We start from the raw sequence: 22,523 nt of genomic DNA on the forward strand, positions 1-22,523 counted from the left end.
ATTTCCTTGTTTAAAATGGTCTCAAGATGCAGTTCCTTTCCAAACCGTGACCAGCGCCAAACCTATTTTTAGTCTAAACGCGATACGTCCTCTCGACCAATCAGAATTCAGTGAGCGTTCTATGCGATCCAACATGGCGGCGCTCTGAAGCGGGAGAGTTTTTTGTGTCGTCCGTCCGTTCAACACGTTCAGACTGAGCCATAAAAACCATTTTGACAAGATACATTAAATATTAACCAAATGTGTGGGTCTGGGTTAAAAAATGTAATTTTCCTGAAAACTATTCAAATGGATTTATAGCGTTTTGGAAAAGAGCTCCTCATACACATATATATAAAAGCAGTTCAGCTTTAAAGGACAGTGTTATATATATATATAGAGCCAAAATGAATGCTAATGTTACTGCCGTTCAGTTTACAGTGTGTAAAAAGACAATTGCTTCCCATCACATTTGCTGACACAATGTTACGAAGGTGATAAAATGTCATTGAACTTCCAGTGGCCACACAAAACAATGAGTCCGGGTTCAAGGTGGACTGAAGCGATTTAAATCTTATGCTGTTTTGGCTGCAGAGCATCTCTGGGATGAAAAGTCGCTCATTTTATTCACTCTAAGTTTCTTTTTCTGCCCAGGTCACAAGGAGACGGGGCAGTGTTCACCAGATAAAACACTAAACGGGGAATTCTCTCTCTCCGTCCTCGTCTGCTGAGCTGTGTGTGGTTCTCAGTCTGTGCGGTAGAAAGACAATGATCCTTCATTCGGATGTCAAAGACTTTAAGAACACGACCTTGCTTGCCGCTGAATTGAATTGTTCAGCTTTAAAGCTTTGTAAGACTTGGGCATTTGTTTCAAAGTCATAACCAGTGTCTTTTATACCCTGCAGTCCACCCCCAGTGGTGGGCCTCCAGTGAGTGAGTCGTCCTCCATTCGAGAATCCCCACCTCCCTCGGTCCACATGTCGAAGTGTCCTTGGGAAAGACACTGAACCCCGAAATTGCTCCCTGTGCTGCGCATGGGTGTGTGAATGTGGTGTAAATGGTTACATTAGATGGTCTGTAGATGTCCACTGCCATCAGTGTGAATGTCTGTGTGAAAGGGTGAATGTGACAAACACTGTGAAAGCACCTTGAGAAGTCAGACCAGACTAGAAAGGAGCTATATAAGTACAAGTCCATTTACCATTTTAGCACTGTCGCCTCACAGCGAGAAGATTCCAGGTTCGCATCCCAGCTGGGGCCTTTCTGTGTGGAGTTTGCATGTTCTCCCCGTGTCTGCGTGGGTTTTCTCCGGGTTCTCCAGTTTCCTCCCACAGTCCAAAGACGTGCAGGTGTTCGGTTCATTGATGACTCTAAATCACCCGTAGGTGTGAATGGTTGTCTGTCTCTGTTCGTCTCTATGTGTTCTGTGATAGACTGGCGTCCTGTCCAGGGTGTACCCCGCCTCACGCCCGATGTCAGCTGGGATCGGCTCCAGCACCCCCCGCAACCCCAACCCCGGGATAAGCGTTTGTAGATGAATGAATGAACCCCATACCCAAACAAATCCTCCAAAGAAGCAGCAAAATAGGACACAGCAGCAGTAAAAAAGTACAATAAAGCAAACTGCTTTTTTAAGAGCTTTTAATCAAAAGCCTCGTACAAGAAACACACAGAAAGCAACAACAGGTAACATGACATTTAATACATTATCTGTACAATAAGGGTTTGCAAAACATGCTTCAGAAGTTCAGATACATTACAATGTCATCAATATCGTCTACCTCCTCATCAACACCATCAATACAATGTACATAATTCATATTAGCATCACACCGGACAAAACTGCAGTCTTGACACATTAAAATCGGAAACCCATATTGGACTATTTAAAAAATGGCATTCATAAACATAAACATAAACAGCATCACATTAACATTATTATGCATATTTCAAATAAAAGTTATTAAAGTACAGTACGAAGGAAAAAGGACATTTTCAATTCATTTAAACGAGGATCCTTCCTTTTTTTCAAATCAGTGCCAAATTAACCGAGCACTTCAAAACGACGCCACGTATAAATGTCAAACAATTCAAAAAAAGGACATAAAAAGGTAACATAATAAAATCAAGAGCCCTATTTGGTTGAAAGGTAGGCCACTAAGTTGAGTTGTGCTACTCCATATGAGACGGAAAAGAGAAGGAAAACATTGCTATCAACTGCTGGAAACATCAGCGAGCAGCCTAATACCTTACACATCTACCAACCGCAAGAGTCACTTCTACCCACCACTTAGAGATATTAAAGATATAGTAGATGAAAGAAACCTATTCCAACTTGTGATACATCCATTTGGAGAAGAAGATATTCCTTTAGTTCATCTGTTCTCACTCTGTCAAATAAGGATTTAAGTCAAGTACTGTCCTTTTTAAAAGTACCGTATTTTCCGCACTATAAGCTGCACCTTAAAACCTTCAAATGTCTCAAAAGCCGACAGTGCGCCTTATAATCCGGTGCGCCTTATATATGGACCATTAAAGCAACAGGTCTCCAACTACGGTGAGCAGCCGCCGACTCTATTTTCCCCCCGTAGAAGAAGTAACGCGCGGTGCATGTTGAGATATACGACTGCGCGAAGCGTGCCGTTTCATTTCCATGTGTGTGTTTGTGTAAAGAGCCCAAAATGGCTCCTGTTAAGAGACACGCTTACGACGCAGAGTTTACACTCAAGGCCATTAGTCACGCAGCAGAACACGGGAATAGAGCAGCAGCCAGAGAGTTTAACATGAACCAATCAATGGTGCCGAAGTGGAGGAAGCAACAAGACGACCTCCCCTGACTGTTTTGTTGACGTTCCCTTTAGCGCAGCTCCATCTAATGGATGCAGAACGTAACCCCAGCCTCGACTGTAGCGTCTGTTCTAAGCTCCTTATAATGTGGTGCGCCTTATAGTGCGGAAAATACGGTACCTCAATTTGAATTTGAGCTTTCATAAGAGTGAACGGTTTCTCCCCTTTATATAATGGATGTGTCATTTTGGAATAAACCCTTCCACGTGTAACCTATGAGAGTACTGAAACAGAACTGACAACAACTAGAACCATCCAGTACATGACAGGAGGAGGAGGAGGCAACATTGTCCTCGTCCGTGTTAACGAAGACATGGAGAATGCTGCGACTAGAAAGTGAGACATGGGATTCCTTTTAAGGTCATTATTACCGTTTGCAGTATTGTGATCTTTATCTCTACCACCGAAGCCACGGCAAGTAAGGAAGTATTCTTTTTTTTTAAATTCTTTTAGCACGTAAGAGCTGAGTAAGACGAGGTAACTGTCGCCTGGAGTGCAGCTGGGGTTGAACGGAGCAGCTATAAGGCAACACATGCGGAAGATTTATTTTTAAATATTGTTAACACACAGGTACGCCAGTAAGTAAGAGCCAAGGTCTGGGAAGGTCTAGAAAGCGCAGGCAGCGCCAGAAAAGGGTCGAGCCTGCGTATAAAGGGCCAGGTTTGCTTTAGGTGCACGTGAAAGGTCAAAAATGTTGAACGCGTTTGAGTTTTCGGGCAGAAACAACCTGCGGTGAATGAGCTCGGCGGGAGTTCACTGTCAAGAACGCGTGGGTGATGGATCACACCTTCTGAGATCTTGTCTAACAAAACACTACCGACAGCACACTTTATGTATTTTGAGAAAACAACGGTGCAAACATCCTTTACTCTGCGGGCAGAAAACAACATCAGGTCCTCAGTTGTAGATTTTGGCCTTGATAACAAAAAAGCAAAAGCAGCAAGGCAGGAAACAGAACACTCGGTCATCTTTGACAGTAAAAATGAAGCGTCTGATCGATTGCGACCCGGTAAAGTGGCAGAGGAAGTACAGAGCAGATACATTTATCAGCCACGGATAAAAGACAATTTGTCTTGAGACAATTTCCCTCTAGAGGAACAGACTGCAAGAATGGATGTTTCCCCGCATTTATCCTTGGGTCCAATTTGTCATGGTTCCTCGTGAGTACCGTGTCACCCGCAGTAAGGAAACTATCAGGTCAAAGGTCAGGATCTAAAGACAGGACAGTGTCTTGTTTGCGGACACTCCATCAGAAAAGAATCCGTGCCAAAACATGAGCTTGTAACCTCCGTGTAGACATTTGTGGCTGAAACACAACTGTAACTGACTTTCACAGTTTTCCCCGCTGACAGAGGAATCGCTACAGTAGCTGAGCTTTAAAGGGCAAACCTACACGTTAATGGCTGACTTGTAGTCCACAATGGAACAGTTTAACATACCTAGAGCGTATTTTTCCCACTGGATAGAGTTACACTAGAATTGACCAAAACTAAAGTTACAAAAGCAGCAGCAGAGATACAGAAAGCTGTCATACTTTTGCTGACTTGATTGTAACTAGAGAAACTATTCTTGTCAGGTCCAGAGAAGAGCTGAAGCTGTGTCCCAAAATGCCTCTTCTTAGTCACACAGATGACAAAATCTCAACCACATTTCTGTTTAACTATGCCCAACAGACAGTGGATAAGTTGGGACATCCTCAGGTTCCTGGCACAGTCCATCCTTGGCCTGGTTCAGCTTCTCTTACCCTATGGGTAGCAGGAGACACCTGAAACATGCTACATGAACCACTTCCACTGAAACTCGAGAACCACTAATAAAGCACTGTTAAATAAACAGACCAGCGACAACTTACGGAACAAAATAGGGCGTCGCTAAGTTTGCTCTACCAGCAATGTCTAAGGTAAAGAGGCAAACTTACCCGCTACTATTGATTTCTACAAGCCGAAAACTGCCTGGATACATGTTCCACAGGCTTCACGCAGCTGCCAAGTAGCTCAAAGGTTCAACACAAGATTATTTTTAGCTGCATTTGGTCGGTGGCTTCAGCCTGAGCCGTGTTCAGCTCATGGAACTTCTAGACCTTGACAAGTTGAGGAGTTACACGGCGCGAAATCTGGCATACGGACGAAATTTACCGACCGCCGTCCAGTTTAGAGTCTTGGTGGACGCCACGGAGTTAAAGGTGGTGGTAGGTTTGTGGGAAAACCAGGCAAGCAGGGAAAGACGGCAAGGACAGCAATAACTTAAGAACTATTGTTTGTGTATACTATTTGTGCGTGCATATAAATACTTACTCGTACTGTATGAATATGCCTGTGCGTTCGAGAGAGCAAGAGGAGAAAGGCCTTGAAAAATTGATGAACTACATAAAATAGGTTTGTTTTTCTCCATGCAGTCAAGTGCATTGCATTTACCTCGCTGTATTGATGCAATATATGAGAGTCCAACTGTTAAGTGCAAAAATACATCACCTCATTTATCATTAACAAGCTGGACTTCCAATGAGAATAGGGGGCAGGGGATTGGCACAACACCTGAAGGCTGTCGATAACAGTCTTCACAGCAGCGCCTGACTCAAAATAGCATTTGTTTCTTTCACACACACCAAGTGTGCTTGGTAAAAGCTCACCCTACACACACACGGGTAAGAGCGTGACTGAGTCTTTTCACTTTTTGGATAACTTATTACACCAAACAGGCTATATTTCGCATGTCTGATGCAGATGAAAGACAACAAACGCTTATTCCACCCAAGTCTGCCTCAAAGAGTTAGTGCTGTGCAAGTGGACAAAATATGGCAATTTAAGGGCATATTAGCTACCCGATTTCAAATGTATACACGTCTTTTTCAAAAAAATATGCTTTTTTTAAAACTATTCAATGGCTGGGTGGGTTTTAAGTTACATTTCACTTAATTCATTGTTACACAAATATGGATACGTTTTGAAGGAGAGGGTAGGAGGGGGCTGAAGTGGCAACATTGGCATGATATTTTTCTTCCATCATAAATGGCAATCGACTTCACAACATCCGACCTCCTATGGCTTTGGTGGAGAGGGGTCCTCAGAGGTGCTGCTGGGGGGAGGGGAGGGGGCCTTCTCAGGGCTCGCGGAGGGTGAGGCGGGGCCTGAGGCAGGGGAGGGGAACTCTTTTATGGTGACAGTGACGAGGTTGGTGGTGACGTCAGTGACCACCACATCCTTGCAGCTCGGTGCCATTTCAGGGTGCCAGTCGGGGTCTCCCTCAGCAGGCACTCGTTGGGGTTTGGCGGGGTCAGATCCCTGGTCCCCTTTGGTGACAGAGGCAGGGGCGGCGGGAGGCTGGCATTTAGCCCTGCGTTGGCGAGGACTTTTCCTGCCTCCCTCTGGGGTCGTGGAACGGTCCTCCTCCTCGTCTTCCAAGGAAGATGATGGCGAGGCAGGGAGAAAAGGAGACGCTGACGCCGCAGGGTTTGCATCTGAGGACGGGGCAGTAGCTGCTTGCTTGGCACTCTGCCCCTTCTGGGTCTCTGTGTAAGGTTTACTGGACTTGGGACCCTCGCTGGAAGGTGAGGCTCTGGTGGCAGGGTGGGACTGAGCAGCTGAGGCGTTGGTGTGAGGAGGTGACTGGTACCGGGAGGAAGTAGAACGGGTGTCCCTGGCCCCTGTACTGGAGCTTGGGTGTGAGTGAAAGGACAGAGGTCCACCACACTGCAGCCCAAATGGCTTCCCGTACATCGGGAACCCCAGCATCTTCAGAGGCGGCTGGAAAGGTCTATAGGGTGCCTCTCCTTTCTTCCCGATGATGCGATTGCGTGAAGGGATGTTTTGGCGTCCATCTGTAATATTCCTGCCGCCTGCAGCTGTGCCACCCCTACCTGACTTGTTTATGACCTTGAGGTTGAGGATGATCCGACCTCTCTTAACCTCGCGGGGTTTGACCCTACGGTTGAGGATGCGGACGGTCTCGGAGAAGGGGGAGACGTGCAGGCGGGAGGGGAAGCCCCCGGGGTTGGAGAAGGAGGACGCCAACGGGTCTGTGCGGGGCAGCGGGCGCCTGGACATCCTGTGGCAACGGTGAATGTCTTTCTTCAGCTTGTGGGTGGCTGCAAGAGAATTGAGTTTTGGAGAGGGTGCCACACTTGAGGAAGAGGTGGACGAAGTTGCTAAACGGGGTGAGGCGGAGGAGGAAGGGGTTGCTCGACTGGAAGCGGACGTAGAAGAGCGCGATGTAGTCTGGCGGCCGTTTGAGGCGCGGCTGCTGGTCCCTCCTTTCGGAGCCTGAGGGAGAGGATGAAGAGTTAAGAAACAACTTTTGCAGGAGTGTGGGCTTTGTTTCTGTAGAGAAACAGCCTCCTTCTCACACAGGTTGCCCACTTGGATTCCCATATAAACCTAGTCTGACTCACCTGCTGTCCATTTCAGACAGCCTTCTCTTTCCCTTCTGCTATCTATTTTGGAAGGCCCCTGTTGCTGTATCTGGGGCTTAGCACTGTCCAAGACATTCGTCATTGGTTTAAGCAAACACAAACAAGCCAGAAGGGTTTTTTCCCTCATACCAGAATAATGAGCGGTGCAAATAGACTTCTCTCCAGTTCTGACACAGTGCTGCAGAGATAGGACTGGCAATGCAAAACTAATATGAACCGTAAGCATGGGTTTGGGTGTTGAGCCGGTCTACAGATGTCGTTTGTCTGAAAATGTTTTTAGACATCCAAGGAACGTGTAACAGTCGTTTCTAAAGCATTGCAATTATGATATTTTAGAGTGTAGTTAAGAACTGCTTCATGGTGATATATAGTCGATTAAATAATGTAGAAACAGTGACGGAACAAAAAAAAAACCCTCAATTATCCCAGGTTTAACATGTGCAGACATCTTTATTTGCACGTCTTTAAAGATATGCTTAGTTTGAATATTAAGCAGTATGTAATTTACCTTAACACCTAAACAAAGAGTTATAAAACACAGCTACTGACAAACTATTTGTGAGAAACATATGAATTATGTGAACTTTTTCAAACATCAGAAAGCACTTTTCTATTCTTCCTTAACATCCAACTGCACTGTGCCTTATCCAGCTAATAAAGTATGTCATAACTGTAATCCGACATTGTGTGTTCCCCAGTGCTGACAGCGATGCACGTTGGAAGCACAATATTTAAAATTAGCTTCAAACAAGCCCGTCTCAGGAGGATTGACCTTATTTTTACCACAAGCAGAACTTTCCAGTATCCTGTAACATGCTACCAGAGCAATGGTACCAGTTTGAGAAGATCTTGATGAAACTGATCAACAACTTATTGCTAAAATCTCCTTATTTAAAAAAAGAAAGAAAGGCTGCTGATGTGTTGCAGCATCCATAATACGTTTTGACATTGAGAGCCTCATTTTCCTGCATTAACATTAAAACAAACATCAGTAAACGTACCTTCATGACAAAGTTTTTGGGCTTCGGCCCCCGTTTCTTCGGCCCGTGCATTTCCCTTTCCCGTTCCCTGTAAAAAAAGAAAGAAAAGGAGATTACAGTCACGATGATACAGATCACACAGGTAAAGACGAGCTAAATATAGAACACAATAAGACCAAAGTATAACGACTCAAAGGGGTGAGTGTGAAAGTAGAGCAGTCGGGGACAGATAACCGTTTGAAGACGTGTTCGAACACAGCCAGGTTCTCTGTCAACATGTGTCCGTTTTGATTTCCCTTTCATGCGTCTTCTTAGTTTTGTCTGTTTCATGGGGTCCATTTTAGTTGACTGTAAACATCTCCTCTGTGTCAGCAGCAAAAAGGCTTTCAAGTGGCTTGGCAGCAGACACAAAGGGCTTGCGCTAAGATGGAGGTTTTAGAATCAGGAAGAGGAGGAGGAATGTAAAGACACTCACTGATGATGTTAAAGCAGAAGCAAACGTGAGCACTTAGTGAGAGATATGGGAGATAGCCTAAGGTAAGGACACATAACAATATGTAAAGAACAAGACTTAGGACTGAAATTTAAACATTTTAAAGGAACCCAAATCCTAAGCATATCAGACTATGAGCGACTTTAATCACACATAACTCATCAAGACTTGGATGGATAGATAGATAGATAGATAGATAGATAGATAGATAGATAGATAGATAGATAGATAGATAGATAGATAGATAGATAGATAGATAGATAGATAGATAGATAGATAGATAGATAGATAGATAGATAGATAGATAGATAGATAGATAACTTTATTTATCCCTGATGGGAAATGAGGTCATCGTAGCAGCAGTACAAAGCAATCAGAAGTACTAAAAATAAGATCAAATATAAAATACAAAGTATGAACAACAATAAAATTAAAGTACAGTATTGCAGATAAGCACTATTTTACAATATGCTATGTGGATTTTAATGTGCAAGAGAGAGAAAGGTGCATTTCAGTGAAAGGTCACTTTGAATAGTGTGAGTTTATTCCCTGAGCGTTACTGTGCAGTATTTTGCACGTGGTGTATGCACTCTCATTATGATCCGTCTTTACTCACTTTCGCTCAAAGCCTAGTATCAGCCTGTCATCCAGAATATTCTCCTCTGGCTCCCAAGTGCTGTGCCTGAACAAGGAAGGAGCAACATGAAGAAAACACACAACAAGAGGAAACTTTTTTTCTTTTTCAAACCACAAAATCATTTTTTAAAGGAGGGTTGTTAATTCAAATTTAGGTCAAAGTCAAAGAGAAGCCCTTACTTCATTGCCCATCCTTTCCATTTCACCAGATATTCAAGTCTTGCCTGCAGAAGACAAATACAGATGGTGGATTAACAAACAGTTTGTGACAACGGGGATAAGAGATTTTTTTTTAATCCCTTAAATCTGGAACACATTTGCAGCAAATGTCACAACCTGGAGCTTGATGACTTGATTATCCCAATAAAGAAATGGATGCTTCACAGTTCTCATCTTAAAAGGTTGAATATGGAGAATGAGCAGAACACCGCCATCTAGTGTCTGAAGATCGTAGTTGCAACAACAAAAAACAATTCCAGACCCGGCCCAGTAGCCTACAGGAGACCGGAGTCTGTTTAAGCCTGTTTGAATTCATCCACTCTGGCAAAACAAGCCATAAAAACAAGTATTGCAGAAGACAGTTTCCATTACAGCTAAGTAAACATGAAAGTTAGCTACAGATCAAGGAGAAATGTAGCCATGTGGGCGTGCGTTTTAATGCCGTTGAACTCCTTTATCTCAGTCCATGGAGTTAAAGCTTGGCCTATACTGACTCTGGTTTTTGCCCGTCTCCGGTCACTCAGCTGCTGGGACAAATAAGCAGCTGCAGGATCGGCAAACTCCATTTCACCCAGTGCCAACATACAGTAGCTGCACCCAACAACAGACAACCCTGGCAACCTGCAACGCCCAACGCTATTGGCTGCTACAATGTAAACAGAACGTGGCAGCAAGTCACTGTCAAACCTATCAAAACATTTCTTAATATTAATTCAGACTAAATATATTTTTTTATCGACAAGCAATACTTTCTTTCTGTACCCCTCAAAGCGCCCCGTGGGTATATTTTTTAGGAAAATATATATATCTTTTAATAAAGCTTCTACAAATTCAACCTTTAATAAAAGCTCATCCTGGCTTTCAGAGTTATAATCGCATTCTTCCTCAATAAATTCCTATTTAACACTGCACGCCATACACTTTTAGCTCTTTGCATGGAAGTTACATCATATTATGATGTTTGCATCATATTATGATGTTTGCATCATATGGTATCATCAAGATTAAAACTTCTGTGCAAGGAGCCAAACTTAAACTTGTGCATTGCAGCTCAGGAGAAGGAGTCTATGAAGTCTTTGCAGGCAATTCAGAAGTAACTGGAGCCCTTTGGGGCCTGCTGGTTAACTGTGGACACTAAAGATGGTTCCCCACCTTGATTTATAGGGTCTTTTCAGTACCCAAGTCATACTGAAGTGATAAAAAAACACCGAGAAACTACCAGAAGTCCTTCCTCGGCTGTGGCTGTGATATAACCATCTCTCACAAACAGCAGATGAGTGCAGGAACTAGTGTTTTGGGAGCATTTTCCACAGCCTGCAGCCTCAAAAAAGCCTTTAATGTGGGTGCTGCTACACACACAGGCTGTAAAAACACACCGTGACCGTATAGCTTTAGCTTCCATTAGCTGGCAGAGAGACCGGGCCCCTCCATTTTCACAGCGCAGCCCTCATCCCATCGGCTGGGCTGCGTTGTTCTGCAGCTAGCCCCCCTTTTGCTTTGTGCCGCTGTTGTTTTTTTATAGCATGCTAATAAACCAGCCGTTGGTTAGCTTCTTGCTAATCAACAAGGCCTCCATAGGCGCAAAAAGGCAACCCCCGAGCCTATGGGCTTGAGTAGTGCCGTGCCGTGCCGTGTTGACCGCGGCTAAACATCTGCGGGGAAGTCAAAACACGCGGGACGTAGCTCACCTTGCGGACGCGGCGTTTCAGGATGGCTTCCGCGGCGAAAACACGATCTCCCGTCGCCGACAGCTCCATCTTCTCTTTCATGTCCGGACTGAAGCTACTGAAGCTACCTGTGTGTGTTCAGGGTCTGCCGCCTGTTCGAGTCCACCTCAGACCAACCGTGTGTGCGTGTGTGCGTGTGTGTGTGTGAGAGAGAGGGAGAGAGAGACACACACACCACTACAGCCCGATATCTGTCACGTGGCCAGGGTCAGCCCCTTTTGGTCGTCCCGGCAACGATGAAGACTCTCACGAGGATGCAAAAGAAGCGCGCGCGCTACTCTGAGCTGTCATTAATGTGCAGAGTCATAATAAAATCTCACCAGGAGGAAAGTTCCTCTGCTATAAAATGAGTTGTTTTGCTCCTTTAAATCCTGTATTTTAAACACAATCAGAGAGATTCACTTTAATTTATTTTGCATTTTATTTATTGTGACAAATTCATTTATAGAATAGAATAGAATAGCCTTTATTGTCATTGCATTTGCATACAACGAAATTGGAGTGCTACTCCCCCTCGGTACATTTTTAGAAAAATAATATATAATAAAACAATAAGCAAAGTAAAATAATATAAGCAATAAACACACAATATAGTATAAACAATATGATAATGGTTTGCTGATGTGGAGGAAAAGTGCACTTTTTTATGGAGATGAGCCAGAATAAAATGTAGATTTATTTTGTATTTGCATTTTGTCATTTGTTATTTTGCGGGGATATGGGAAACTTGTCTACAACAAAACAAAACAATACATAACAATTAGCCCCAAAGATATAATTTCAAAATTTGAACATGATAACAAATCTGTTTGCTTCAGAAGGAAGAAAAGGGGATACATCCAGTCCTAACTTTAAGGTCTTCACAGAAGAGTTTAATGTTATATAATATGAATATATATTTATAAAAACCTTGTCACTGTTGCTAAACAAGAAAGGTGAACGCACATGAACTACTCATTTTCACTTACCCCAGAATAAGAAGTGCCTTATCTATATATTTATTTAGATGTATTTTATTTTATTTTATTTATTTATACTTTATTCCTTAATGATATCCCTTTATCTGTCAGCCACAACAGGAAAAGGAAGAAGTACTCAATTAATATAGTTGATGTTCAAAGGGATAGGAAGAAGTTAAAAACGTTTCTGGCCCTAAAAAAAAATAAATTCATTATTAATCTTAAATATGATGTATGCCTTTTTGATTGCAATAAAAACAACAACAACGTTGAGCTCCCATCCTCCTTGAAACACACGAAACTACTTTACATTATAATTATAATTAATTAAATCATAAATAAGTCATAGAGTGTGGTCTATACCTGGTCTGTAAAGTGTCCTGAGATAACCTTTGTTATGATTTGGCACTATAAATAAAATTGAATTGAATTGAACATAAAAGACAGATGAAAGAATGACCTTAGAGTCCTCACTAGTAGCCTATTGCCTCTATTATATTTTATACTTATAATATAATTAATTTACTGCCAGGATTATCGCTACTTAGACTTAAGTAAAGTATTTAAATACTTATTTTAGTGTCCAAAGGTCCGCTGCTCTGCTGCTCTGGGGCTTTCCAGCGTGAAGAACCCCCCCAGCATCTTCTGGGTATTACGCCCCTCCCCTTTCACCTAGCAACCGTCTGGCTCTTGAGCTCTGATTGGAGCAAACTCACGTCAATCACGACTCGTAGCACGTTCGGTTGCAGTGTCGCGGTTGTTGATGTCGCTGTCAGAAGTCAACGGACGGAGGACAGCTAGCAGGTAAGAATGGCCGGACAGCGGCGAGCTGCGAGTTAACGCGATTAACTACACTTAACAGGCAGCTAACTGAAGCATACATGCTGAGAATATGTGGGTTATGTATTCTTAAACATTAACAAACTGGGGTTTCGTTGACCTCTCTCGTTTCGCGTTGGTATCAAGGCGAATTGATGGTGTTAAACTCGTGAGCAGCATGAAAAGAGCCACTTGTTCACCATTTAAACGAAGAGCGGCCTCAGTTTGCGTCGTCACTAGAAGCTCCAGTGTAATAGGAAGTGGAAACTGAAAGCTAACCTGCATCAAGGAGTTTCTGTTTTAAACTGTGCACAGACATTATCCTGCTAAAGCTATCTGTCGTTACTTCCAACTGTAAATAACTGATGTACGTATGACCAACGGTTTTAACGTTTGCTAGCTAGACCGGATGTGAATTGCAGATATCTATAATTAAAGTCTTCCTAGTAAAAAAACAACAACATTTCAAATATCCGCCATCTACAACTGTCATTTAAGATATCAATAACTTTTTCTATTCATGTGTATTGGGCTTGTCAATTCTGGGTATGCACAATTGCATTTACCTAGAATGTAAACCTAAATATCTGTAGTGTAGTTCTAGCTATAGGACAAACTTCAGATATCATAAATGAAAAAAACATTTCCAGATATCCATAATGTTATTTTGACTAACCAAAATACATCCTCACTAGTAAAAATGTCATTACATATATGTACATCTGCAGTTTTACTAGTATGAATTACATTATAGATATCCATAATGTAGAAGAAGAATAATTCCTTTATTTCACTCTATTATTATTTTTCATTTTACACACACACACACACACATGCACACACGCACACGCACACACGCACAGACAGGACCTATATACATGCAATGATGGAGAGATGTTAGAGCGAGGGGGCTGGAAGTGACCGGCGCCCCGAGCAGTCCACGCTCCATTCATGGTCCACACAGGGACTCGGACCAGCTACCCTTCGGTTCCCAGCCAAGTCACCTATGGACTGAGCTACTGCCGCCCCAAAATCCATGTAACTGTGGATATCTAGAATTGAAAGCCCAATACACATGAATAGCAAAAGGGACGTCATTTGTACAAGTAAGAGTGATGTTGTGGATATCTGAAATGATCATTCTGACTTGTAATAATTCAATTTTGACGAGGAGAAATGGTATTATGGATATCTAAAATGTAATTACAGATAGGAGTGTGATTTGATTATGTTAAAACAGCCTGACATATGCACTTTTTAGATTATTCAGGCATTTCAAATGTACTCAATTAGTTTAGCAGACCTCATTTCTTTCCCTTTTCTACGTTTTACTGTCCTTGTACATTTTAATTTGTCATTTATTGTTTCTACATTTAGAAATGAAATTTTGGTATTATGTTTAACTGTGGAACATGTAAGAAAAGTAATGTTTATATTGAATCTTTTCAATAAAACAAACTTAGTGGTAGCTCAGCTGGTAACGACAGTATAATTTAGCTTTACCTCACAGAAATTGCTTTTCATAGTGCCGTTTGTTACTCCATGATATAACCACCAAGTTAGAGACTTCCAGCAGCCATATGCACTATGATAATATCTTGGATATTACATTTGTTGTTATTCTTGAGAGGTAACATCCTGTCTTTTGGATAGAATAAATAATTAATCACTGTTGACAACAATCCTACAGGCTGCGGTAGAGCCGCCAAAGAGGGCAGAGCTACACATTTCTTCATGTGCTGTCAAAACCTCCTGTTTGACATCCGTTAGAGGTCATAGAGACTGTGCTGTAGATGGTCTTAGTCCTCCTTAAGGTCCCTGTTCTTTGTTCCCAGGTGACGATGCAGTTCTTGGGCCGGCTGTTGGACACAGTGTCCTCTGTGTCAACCCTCTTCACCAACCCCTACCGAGTCAGGGATGTGCCGCTGTCTGACTACAGTGGAGGAGGCAAAGTCCTGGTGAAAGAGGAGGGACGCATGATCCTGTACAAAAACACCCAGTGTCAGTCATGGGACTGTCTGCTTATGTGCCCTGAGACGCCCAATGTGACTCTGAGGTCAGTATCGATGTCATCACGGTCAGGGAGAGCGGTGTGATATGTGTCATTTGCAGCGTAATACAGCCTCTGAACTGGGTTTAAGTGTGCAGAAGTTCAGCTAATGTAGAGAGAAAAAACTATTTGTAAGGGTGTCAGGCCTGGGCAGGAATGAGGACTCAGATGCGAAGGCGAACAGTTTATGCAGGCTTTTATTCTGAAACTTCTGCTTCGACTTCAGAATGAGTGATAACTCAACCGGCTATGAAACTCTGAGCTAGACAGAACAAAACACAAGAGCACACTCACAGAAGAACCAAAATTCACTCCCACAAGGGAGGAAACAAAACTCTTTGACTACTCTATGCTTCGAGGGATTGTGCTATGAAAATTATTTGTAAAGAAAAAACACTCTCAAGGAGGGAAAAAGCAAAAGGCTGAAAAACAAACTCATGCTGCACTGAGCTAGTGAAACTACAGGAGGAAAACAAAGGGACTATGAAATTAGCTTCTCAAAAAACAAAGCTGACCAAAAATGTAATCAAAATCAAAATCACTCTTCTTCAGAGGAAATACAGAAATGCAGAAAACAAGAGCGTGGCAATACTCTGACTCAAAGGCTGGGACAAGGCTATGGATCGGGGCCGGACGTATTCGACGAGACAAACGAAATACTCTGGCCACGAGACAGGGGAAGACACAGACTATATACACATGAGGAAGGGGAAGACACAGACTATATACACATGAGGAAGGGGAAGACACAGACTATATACACATGAGGAAGGGGAAGACAGGTGGAAACAACCATGGATCAGGGGGGAACGTCAGACCGATGACACATAAGGAAGGGCAAGTCACCTGAAACGAGAGGAGAGTTACCCCAAAGACAGGAAACTGGAGAGTGTCTTTGCTTATATCCAATAAACAAAACATGAACATCACATCCAATGAATGAACAAAGATGCTCCTTTAAGTCAGTTCGAAGGCACTCTTGAGTTTTGGGGAGAAAAACATTTTGTGGAGAAATATTATTTCCTAACTTATTTGTACCAGTATTACCACACTCCCAAAATGTTGGGACTGATTCAGATTCCCCCTCATGCTGAAATGTGACTAATCACTGCGTTGTGTAAACCAGGCTGTTTCAGGTGGCGTCAGAGGAGGACGCCATGAACTGGTTCCCCCAATTTGCCCTCAAGCTCCGCCCCTTCTACGAGACACTTCCTCTGAAGGCGGAGACCACCCAGCCAATTGTCGATTGCATCCGCAACCACCCGGACTGGAGTTCGGCCCACGTTGCCGTGGAGACGGGCCTAAGAGAGTGTCTCAAACATAACTATGTCCAGAGGTAAGACAAGTAAGAGCGTAAGGAAAATTTAGAGTGCAAAAGGATGTTTTGAAATATCTGTGCAAACAGTCAAAGAAGATCTTTTAAGGATGAAAATAATCAGGTCTTATCACCTGAAAAGCTGCGACCAGTAAGAGTTTGCCACTGTTGCTTAATAAATCACCTAAATTGTTGTTTTGTTAGATCACAATTATCCCCAAAAGCAATTTCAATCAAAAGCAATCCCGCTAATTGCGAATGACTGGAAACTTGTTTCTCATTTGTCATGCAGCAAATTAGTTTTGTTTTAGCTGCTTGAGAAAGTCAATATATCATAACGGAAATATTTAGTTGCTATATTTCTGTTCAAAGTTTGAGTTAAATTCTCGGAAGGACGAGACATCCAAGATGTGAATTGTTTCAAAGAGCATTCACAAACGTTTTTGTTGGAAAATTGAATCACAAAGACATCATTCGGAAATTAGTTTAAAGTGAAATTAGGTCTTAAATTGAAGAGATTGGGTTTAAAAAATCAGTCAATCATAACTTTGCTAATAAAGTGGGATAATGGTTCAGTGTAGTGGTTTTTCCGTTGATCTTGCGCAACTCTGAAGTCACTGCAAACTCAGTGTTGTGCAGGAGTGATATGGTTGGAAGACAGCGGCGGCTCACCAGGGACCAAAACTGATAAAACAAAATATTAATGCAGTGACTTCAGTGCACAAAATGATCCGTGTGGTCGCGTCCTCTTTCTTTCCAGTCAGATCAATGCTAGGGATGCTTCGGGTCAGACGCCCCTGCACCTGGCATGTGAGCGCGGTGACTTGCCGTGTGTGAAGGACCTGTTGGACGAAAGCCAGGCTCGCACCGACATCAGAGACCGCAACGGAGAGACTCCCATGCACTGTGCCGCCAAGCAGGACACTCCTGTCATCATCCAGGTGAGACTCAGGAGAGAAGTCAATGTTCTTAAAATTCAACTGATGCTTTACTCCAAACTGCACAATAATGATGATCCTCCGTCCGTCCACTAACCTCACGGTACCGTCCTTCATCACTGCGTCCTTTCCTCATTCAGGAATTGTGCTCGCGGTTGTGCCCAGGGGTGGATGAGCTGAACAACAACGGGGAGACGCCGCTCCACGTGGCCTGCCGCCTGGGGCGCGTGGAGTCTGTCAAAGCTCTGTTGGGAGGTGGGGCCAAGTGTGGCGTCATTGGTGGCGCTGGCTACCCCATCCACAGTGCCATGAAGTACAGCGAGAAGGGGTGAGTAAGGTCAAAGTTCTACTTTCCATCTATTTAATTGCCTTTTAAGTTAATATCTATCAAAGAGTGAGTTAAAACAATGGTCATCGATCATATGAGCCACTAATGAAAGCACTTGTTGCCTTTTTGCTGAGTATTCCTACTCCAGTCTGTGGCAACATTCCCGGGCTAGATTTATTTAGGCCGCCATGTTAGTGACTCTGCTGACAGCGGTTATGATGCGTTCATTTGTAATAGGTTATCGAAAAACTTCCAACTTCTGAGTCAGGCTTGTAGTAAGGGCAGAAGTGTAATAGGAACACGTGCGTGCGTGTGTGCCTGCGTGTGTGCGTGTGTGCGTGTGTGCGTGCGTGCGTGCGTGTGCGTGTGTGCGTGTGTGTGTGCGTGTGTGTGCGTGTGTGTGTGTGTGTGCGTGTGTGTGTGTGCGTGTGTGTGTGTGTGTGTGTGTGTGTGTGTGTGTGTGTGTGTGTGTGTGTGTGTGTGTGTGTGTGTGTGTGTGTGTGTGTGTGTGTGTGTGTGTGTGTGTGTGTGTGTGTGTGTGTGTGTGTGTGTGTGTGTGTGTGTGTGTGTGTGTGTGTGTGTGTGTGTGTGTGTGTGTGTGTGTGTGTGTGTGTGTGTGTGTGTGTGTGGATTTAAGAGGGACGGACCGAAGTAAGGAGGTGAATGTGTTTCAATAAGGTTTACAAAAGAGCGAAAAAAAAAAAGTCAACACACATAGTGAGCGTGAACGTGACAAGATGGAGGCTCTGAAAGAACAGACTCGCCTGAATTACATCTTACTGCCAAAGAGGCCGCCAGAAACAACGTAGCGTAAGAGTACCTCTTAAAATATTAGGATGATGATTTGCAACATTTTCTCTTTTCTGCTGTGTGTGGCCAGATGGTACAGTTTTAAATGGTTTCTGGAGAAATTAAAATATCAGTTCAAAAAATGACATCACTTCAGTGTATTGCAGCCATTAAAATCAGTAAAAGACAACACATGAGAACCGTTGTGCTTTGTTAATAAAACCGTCAGCGTACAAAATAAAACCTCAGGGGTTCTGTGCTGTTTATTAAAAAGTTATTGAATGATGTTCTTAAGTTAATATATAGTAAATATTCCTATTTTATTTTGTGTCTGACCGTCAGCTGTGTGGAGGAGATCCTCAAAGCGGACCCAGGCCAGCTCCAGGCTGAGGATTCTTTGTATGGAGGGACGCCTCTCCACTGGTCCAAAACTGCTGAGGTGAGAAATATCACATCATGTGTTTTGTGCTCAGAAATCAATAATCAGCTTGAATTTCTAGAAAAGAGGTCGGATGAATGTACTGAATGACTGACTCCCGAACAATTACAGTACATTGTATTGTAATGGACTCTTGTGGTATACATCCAGAAAAATGTGAGCAACCGGTTGGAATTCAAGCAACTGACTAAATAATAAAAACTTATAGCGCAGCTCCCAGCCAGTGGCCTGTAATTGTGTTGCTTTGGGTGCTCTGGGGAATTCCTAAAGACCAACTTAACATTTGAGGGGAAATATCAAACAGATGTTTAAATAAATCTTCCTCTCTCTTTTGCCAGATGTGTCGTATGCTGCTGGAACAGGGCTGCGCAGTGAACTACCTCAGTAAGACCGGGGAGAGCGCTCTCCATATTCTCACCAAAAAGGGCCGCTTTGAGGCGGCTATGGTGCTGCTCACACACGGAGCCAACGCCAACCTGAGGGGCCAGGACGGAAACACAGCCCTGCACCTCGCAATGAAGGTGTGTGTATATGGGCGCACTCACACTGTCCTTCCGCACCGGGCCAAAACCGGTTTTTCAGTTAAAGCCTAGTGCGTTTGAGCAGTGAGAGTGCACCCGCTCCGCGCATAACTGTGGACAGCGGGTCGTCCACGGCCCGCCTGAGAGAGGTGGGCTTTTGTAGAGCACGTTTGCACATGTACAAGCACGAGCATGCGCATGTGTACGAGCACGAGCACGAGGCCTACGGTGGTTCTGACGTCCTTTATGTGCGCCTGTTGGGACATAGAAAATAGAAGGACGGACCATGCGCGGACATTTAACAACAACATTGGCGGCAAAAGGTTCACGTTGGTGTGATGCGGAGGTGGAGTGTTTACTGCAGATTTGGTCGATGAAAAGATTCAAAAACAGTCGACAAGACGCACAAAAACTCTGAGGTCTATGGAAAGATTTGTAAACAAAGCGACGCATCACGATGATGTCAATCAATGCGTGTGACGTGTTACGGCGTGATGACGTATGGACAGGCAAGAAGCATTTGCGCAAGGCCCAGGTAGAGTACAAACGGGCCTGGGGCGCGGGGGGAGAGGGAGGAGGGACAAGTACCCTAAAGTCCGGGGCGCGGTGCGGAAGGACAGTGTGAGTGCGCCCTTAGATATCATGTCTTCTTATTTTCTAGATAAAAGCATTGATCTCTTACTAAGAATCAAAAATGTTCATGAAAGGGAAGAGAAATGTCAAGGAATGATTCTGCAAAGTGGTTGCAACAGAGTGTTAGGAGGAGAGGAAACCCGCTAAAACACTTGAGAAGTATAATGGCCAGCATGCTCACACTTCAAGATGTTATCGCTCTCGCTTGATGGGTTCTTTCTGAAATCTCTCGAATAGAAAATGTTTTTGTTTTTTTAATCAAAGGTGCATAACTCAGGAGTATTCAAAGTTGCATTTATCCCTCCTTTTCTTTCCTTTTCATGTCACATTGCTGTAGAAATGTTTATTTTGTGTTTTAAGTATCGTCATCTGTGACTCTCTGTTCATTAGATGGACCACATGGAGTTGATCAAAGCTCTGATTGTGTTCGGGGCTGACGTGGAGATCCACAACGACCTGGGAGAAACGCCTGGACTCATCGCTGCTCGCACCAGCAAAGGTAAGAGAGAGAGAGAGAGAGAGGGGACGTAAACGAAAGCTTTAAACTGTGAGGAGGTGAGATGAGGGCCAAGGAGGTATTTGGAGGAAGAATTAAAGGAAGAGAGAGAGAGGGGACGTGGGGGGAAATCAGAAGTAGTGATGAGTTTATGGAACTTCATATGCTTGAACTAACGGGCCAGTTTGAACTTAATTGCATATAAACATGTAGTCTCATTTAATTGCACGTGTTTCACTCTAGATACTAAAGCTACTGCATGAAAATGGCTGAGTATGAAGTTAAAGCGATGCATTGTGTTTTGTCTCATATATACAATATAGTGCAATAGGGACTGACACATTCACAGTGTCTTTTTAAAGGTGAACTAAACAAAGTCTTACTGCCATACAGTGTAAGATAAGATAAGAAAAAGCATCTAAAGAGGATAAATGATAAAAACATTTTTTGGCCATGCAGTGTATTATGCATGAATAAATGTTGTGGTAGTGAAATTCAGACGCAGTGAAGTTACTTCAGTGTGACATTAACTGGTCTGTGGTGAACAGAAGCACGTCAGTATGATAAACGTCAGATTCTCCTCTAGTTGATTTCAGCAGGAGACTGTGCCAAAGACGCCTGGCTTTTAAATGATAGACTCTGACTTAAAAGATAAAAGATTTTAAAAAGAACATTTTACTCCTGACTTAGTGTTTCTATTTAACAGGATTATTGCATGAGCATATTTGTTGATGCACATTGAGATGATTGTGTATGAAACCACCTGTCTGACGCTCTGAAGCAGAAAAGGAGACTTTTCTCATGTATTGATTTTAAAAATGCATGATAATTGCTAACAGCTGGCTTCTATTCTTGCTTTCTCTCTCTTCCTCTCTCTCTCTCTCTCTGTCTCCCATCTATCTCTTTATCTTTATCTCTCTCTTGGTGTGTATGTGTGCATGTCTAACATGTTGGCTCGCGTGTGTGTTAACATGAAAGGTCCTAATAGAAAGATACTGCTGGACATGCTGTGTAGTGTAGGGGTCCAGCGGTGCCACCCACCCTCCCCCAGCAGTCCTCCCCCCTTCTCCGACAAGGCCAAGCCTGCAGGCATAGGTAACACCACCATCCCTCCTCCTGCCCTTCATTTCAGGGCTCTGTTTCAGCCTTTTCTTCCATTTTAATGGCTCCCTTTGGTTCATCAAGGTTTCATGTATACTTCCTTGTTTTGGACAGTTCATGGTCTCATCCAGTGAAAAATGTATTTCGTTAAAATACTAAAAACCAAACGTAAAATTTGTTTATAGCTTTCTTTAATATTCAAAATAGTTTAGACTGATTAAGTTATTCTTATACCGTATGTTCCGCACTATAAGGCGCACACATTATAAGGCGCACCTTCAATGAACGGCTTATTTTGAAACTTTTTTCATATATAAGGTCACCAAATTATAAGGTGCATAGAACAGACGCTACAGTCGAGGCTGGGGTTACGTTCTGCATCCATTAGATGGAGCTGCGCTAAAGGGAATGTCAACAAAACAGTCAGGGGAGGTCGTCTTGTTGCTTCCTCCACTTCTGCACCATTGATTGGTTCATGTTAAACTCTCTGGCTGCTGCTCTATTCCCGTGTTCTACTGCGTGACTAATGGCCTTGAGTGTAAACTCTGCGTCGTAAGCATGTCTCTTAACAGGAGCCATTTTGGGCTCTTTACACAAACACACACATGGAAATGAAACGGCACGCTTCGCGCAGTCGTATATCTCAACATGCACCGCGCGTTACTTCTTCTACGGAGGAAAATAGAGTCGACGGCTGCTCACCGTAGTTGCGAGACCTGTTGTGGCTCAATATTGGTCCACATATAAGGAGCACCGGATTCTAAGGCGCACTGTCGGCTTTTGAGACATTTGAAGGTTTTTAGGTGCAACTTATAGTGCGGAAAATACGGTACTTTTAATGTTATT

The 22,523-nt window shown here is 43.3% G+C and overlaps 2 protein-coding genes across 3 annotated transcripts in view; one reads left to right on the top strand and one right to left on the bottom strand.

Annotated features, from left to right (window-relative positions):
• Positions 1–1,706: 1,706 nt before the first annotated feature.
• On the bottom strand, positions 1,707–11,412 carry cbx6a (chromobox homolog 6a). Its single transcript, XM_083924536.1, has 5 exons — positions 11,251–11,412; positions 9,524–9,567; positions 9,324–9,389; positions 8,236–8,302; positions 1,707–7,085 (listed from the first exon to the last, which is right to left on the bottom strand). The coding sequence occupies exons 1-5, from the start codon at positions 11,329–11,331 to the stop codon at positions 5,865–5,867; spliced, it is 1,479 nt and encodes a 492-aa protein (XP_083780662.1). The 5' UTR covers positions 11,332–11,412; the 3' UTR covers positions 1,707–5,864.
• A 1,600-nt stretch (positions 11,413–13,012) lies between these two features.
• The window catches only part of pla2g6 (phospholipase A2, group VI (cytosolic, calcium-independent)), a 219,148-nt gene continuing 209,637 nt past the window's right edge, over positions 13,013–22,523 (top strand). Inside the window, exons 1-9 of one of the 2 annotated variants that reach the window (XM_083930569.1) lie at positions 13,013–13,052; positions 14,903–15,123; positions 16,244–16,453; positions 17,193–17,373; positions 17,511–17,698; positions 18,830–18,926; positions 19,265–19,447; positions 20,471–20,579; positions 21,555–21,671. In XM_083930569.1, the coding sequence (XP_083786695.1) occupies positions 14,909–15,123; positions 16,244–16,453; positions 17,193–17,373; positions 17,511–17,698; positions 18,830–18,926; positions 19,265–19,447; positions 20,471–20,579; positions 21,555–21,671 (1,300 nt within the window). In that variant the 5' untranslated portion in view covers positions 13,013–13,052; positions 14,903–14,908. The remainder of the gene's footprint in view (positions 13,053–14,902; positions 15,124–16,243; positions 16,454–17,192; positions 17,374–17,510; positions 17,699–18,829; positions 18,927–19,264; positions 19,448–20,470; positions 20,580–21,554; positions 21,672–22,523) is intronic. The other variant, XM_083930570.1, reaches the window with a different exon arrangement.

This window comes from Echiichthys vipera (assembly GCF_963691815.1).
Source record: "Echiichthys vipera genome assembly, chromosome: 2".
Lineage (NCBI taxonomy): Eukaryota > Metazoa > Chordata > Actinopteri > Perciformes > Trachinidae > Echiichthys > Echiichthys vipera.

Excerpts from the sequence above, each read along its gene's own strand:
- cbx6a (XM_083924536.1), bottom strand. The coding sequence starts at position 11,331 with ATGAAAGAGAAGATGGAGCTGTCGGCGACGGGAGATCGTGTTTTCGCC. Across the intron at positions 9,568-11,250 it reads TGAAACGCCGCGTCCGCAAG|GCAAGACTTGAATATCTGGT; the intron begins GTGAGCTACGTC and ends TGTCTTCTGCAG. Across the intron at positions 9,390-9,523 it reads TGGAAAGGATGGGCAATGAA|GCACAGCACTTGGGAGCCAG; the intron begins GTAAGGGCTTCT and ends TTCCTTGTTCAG.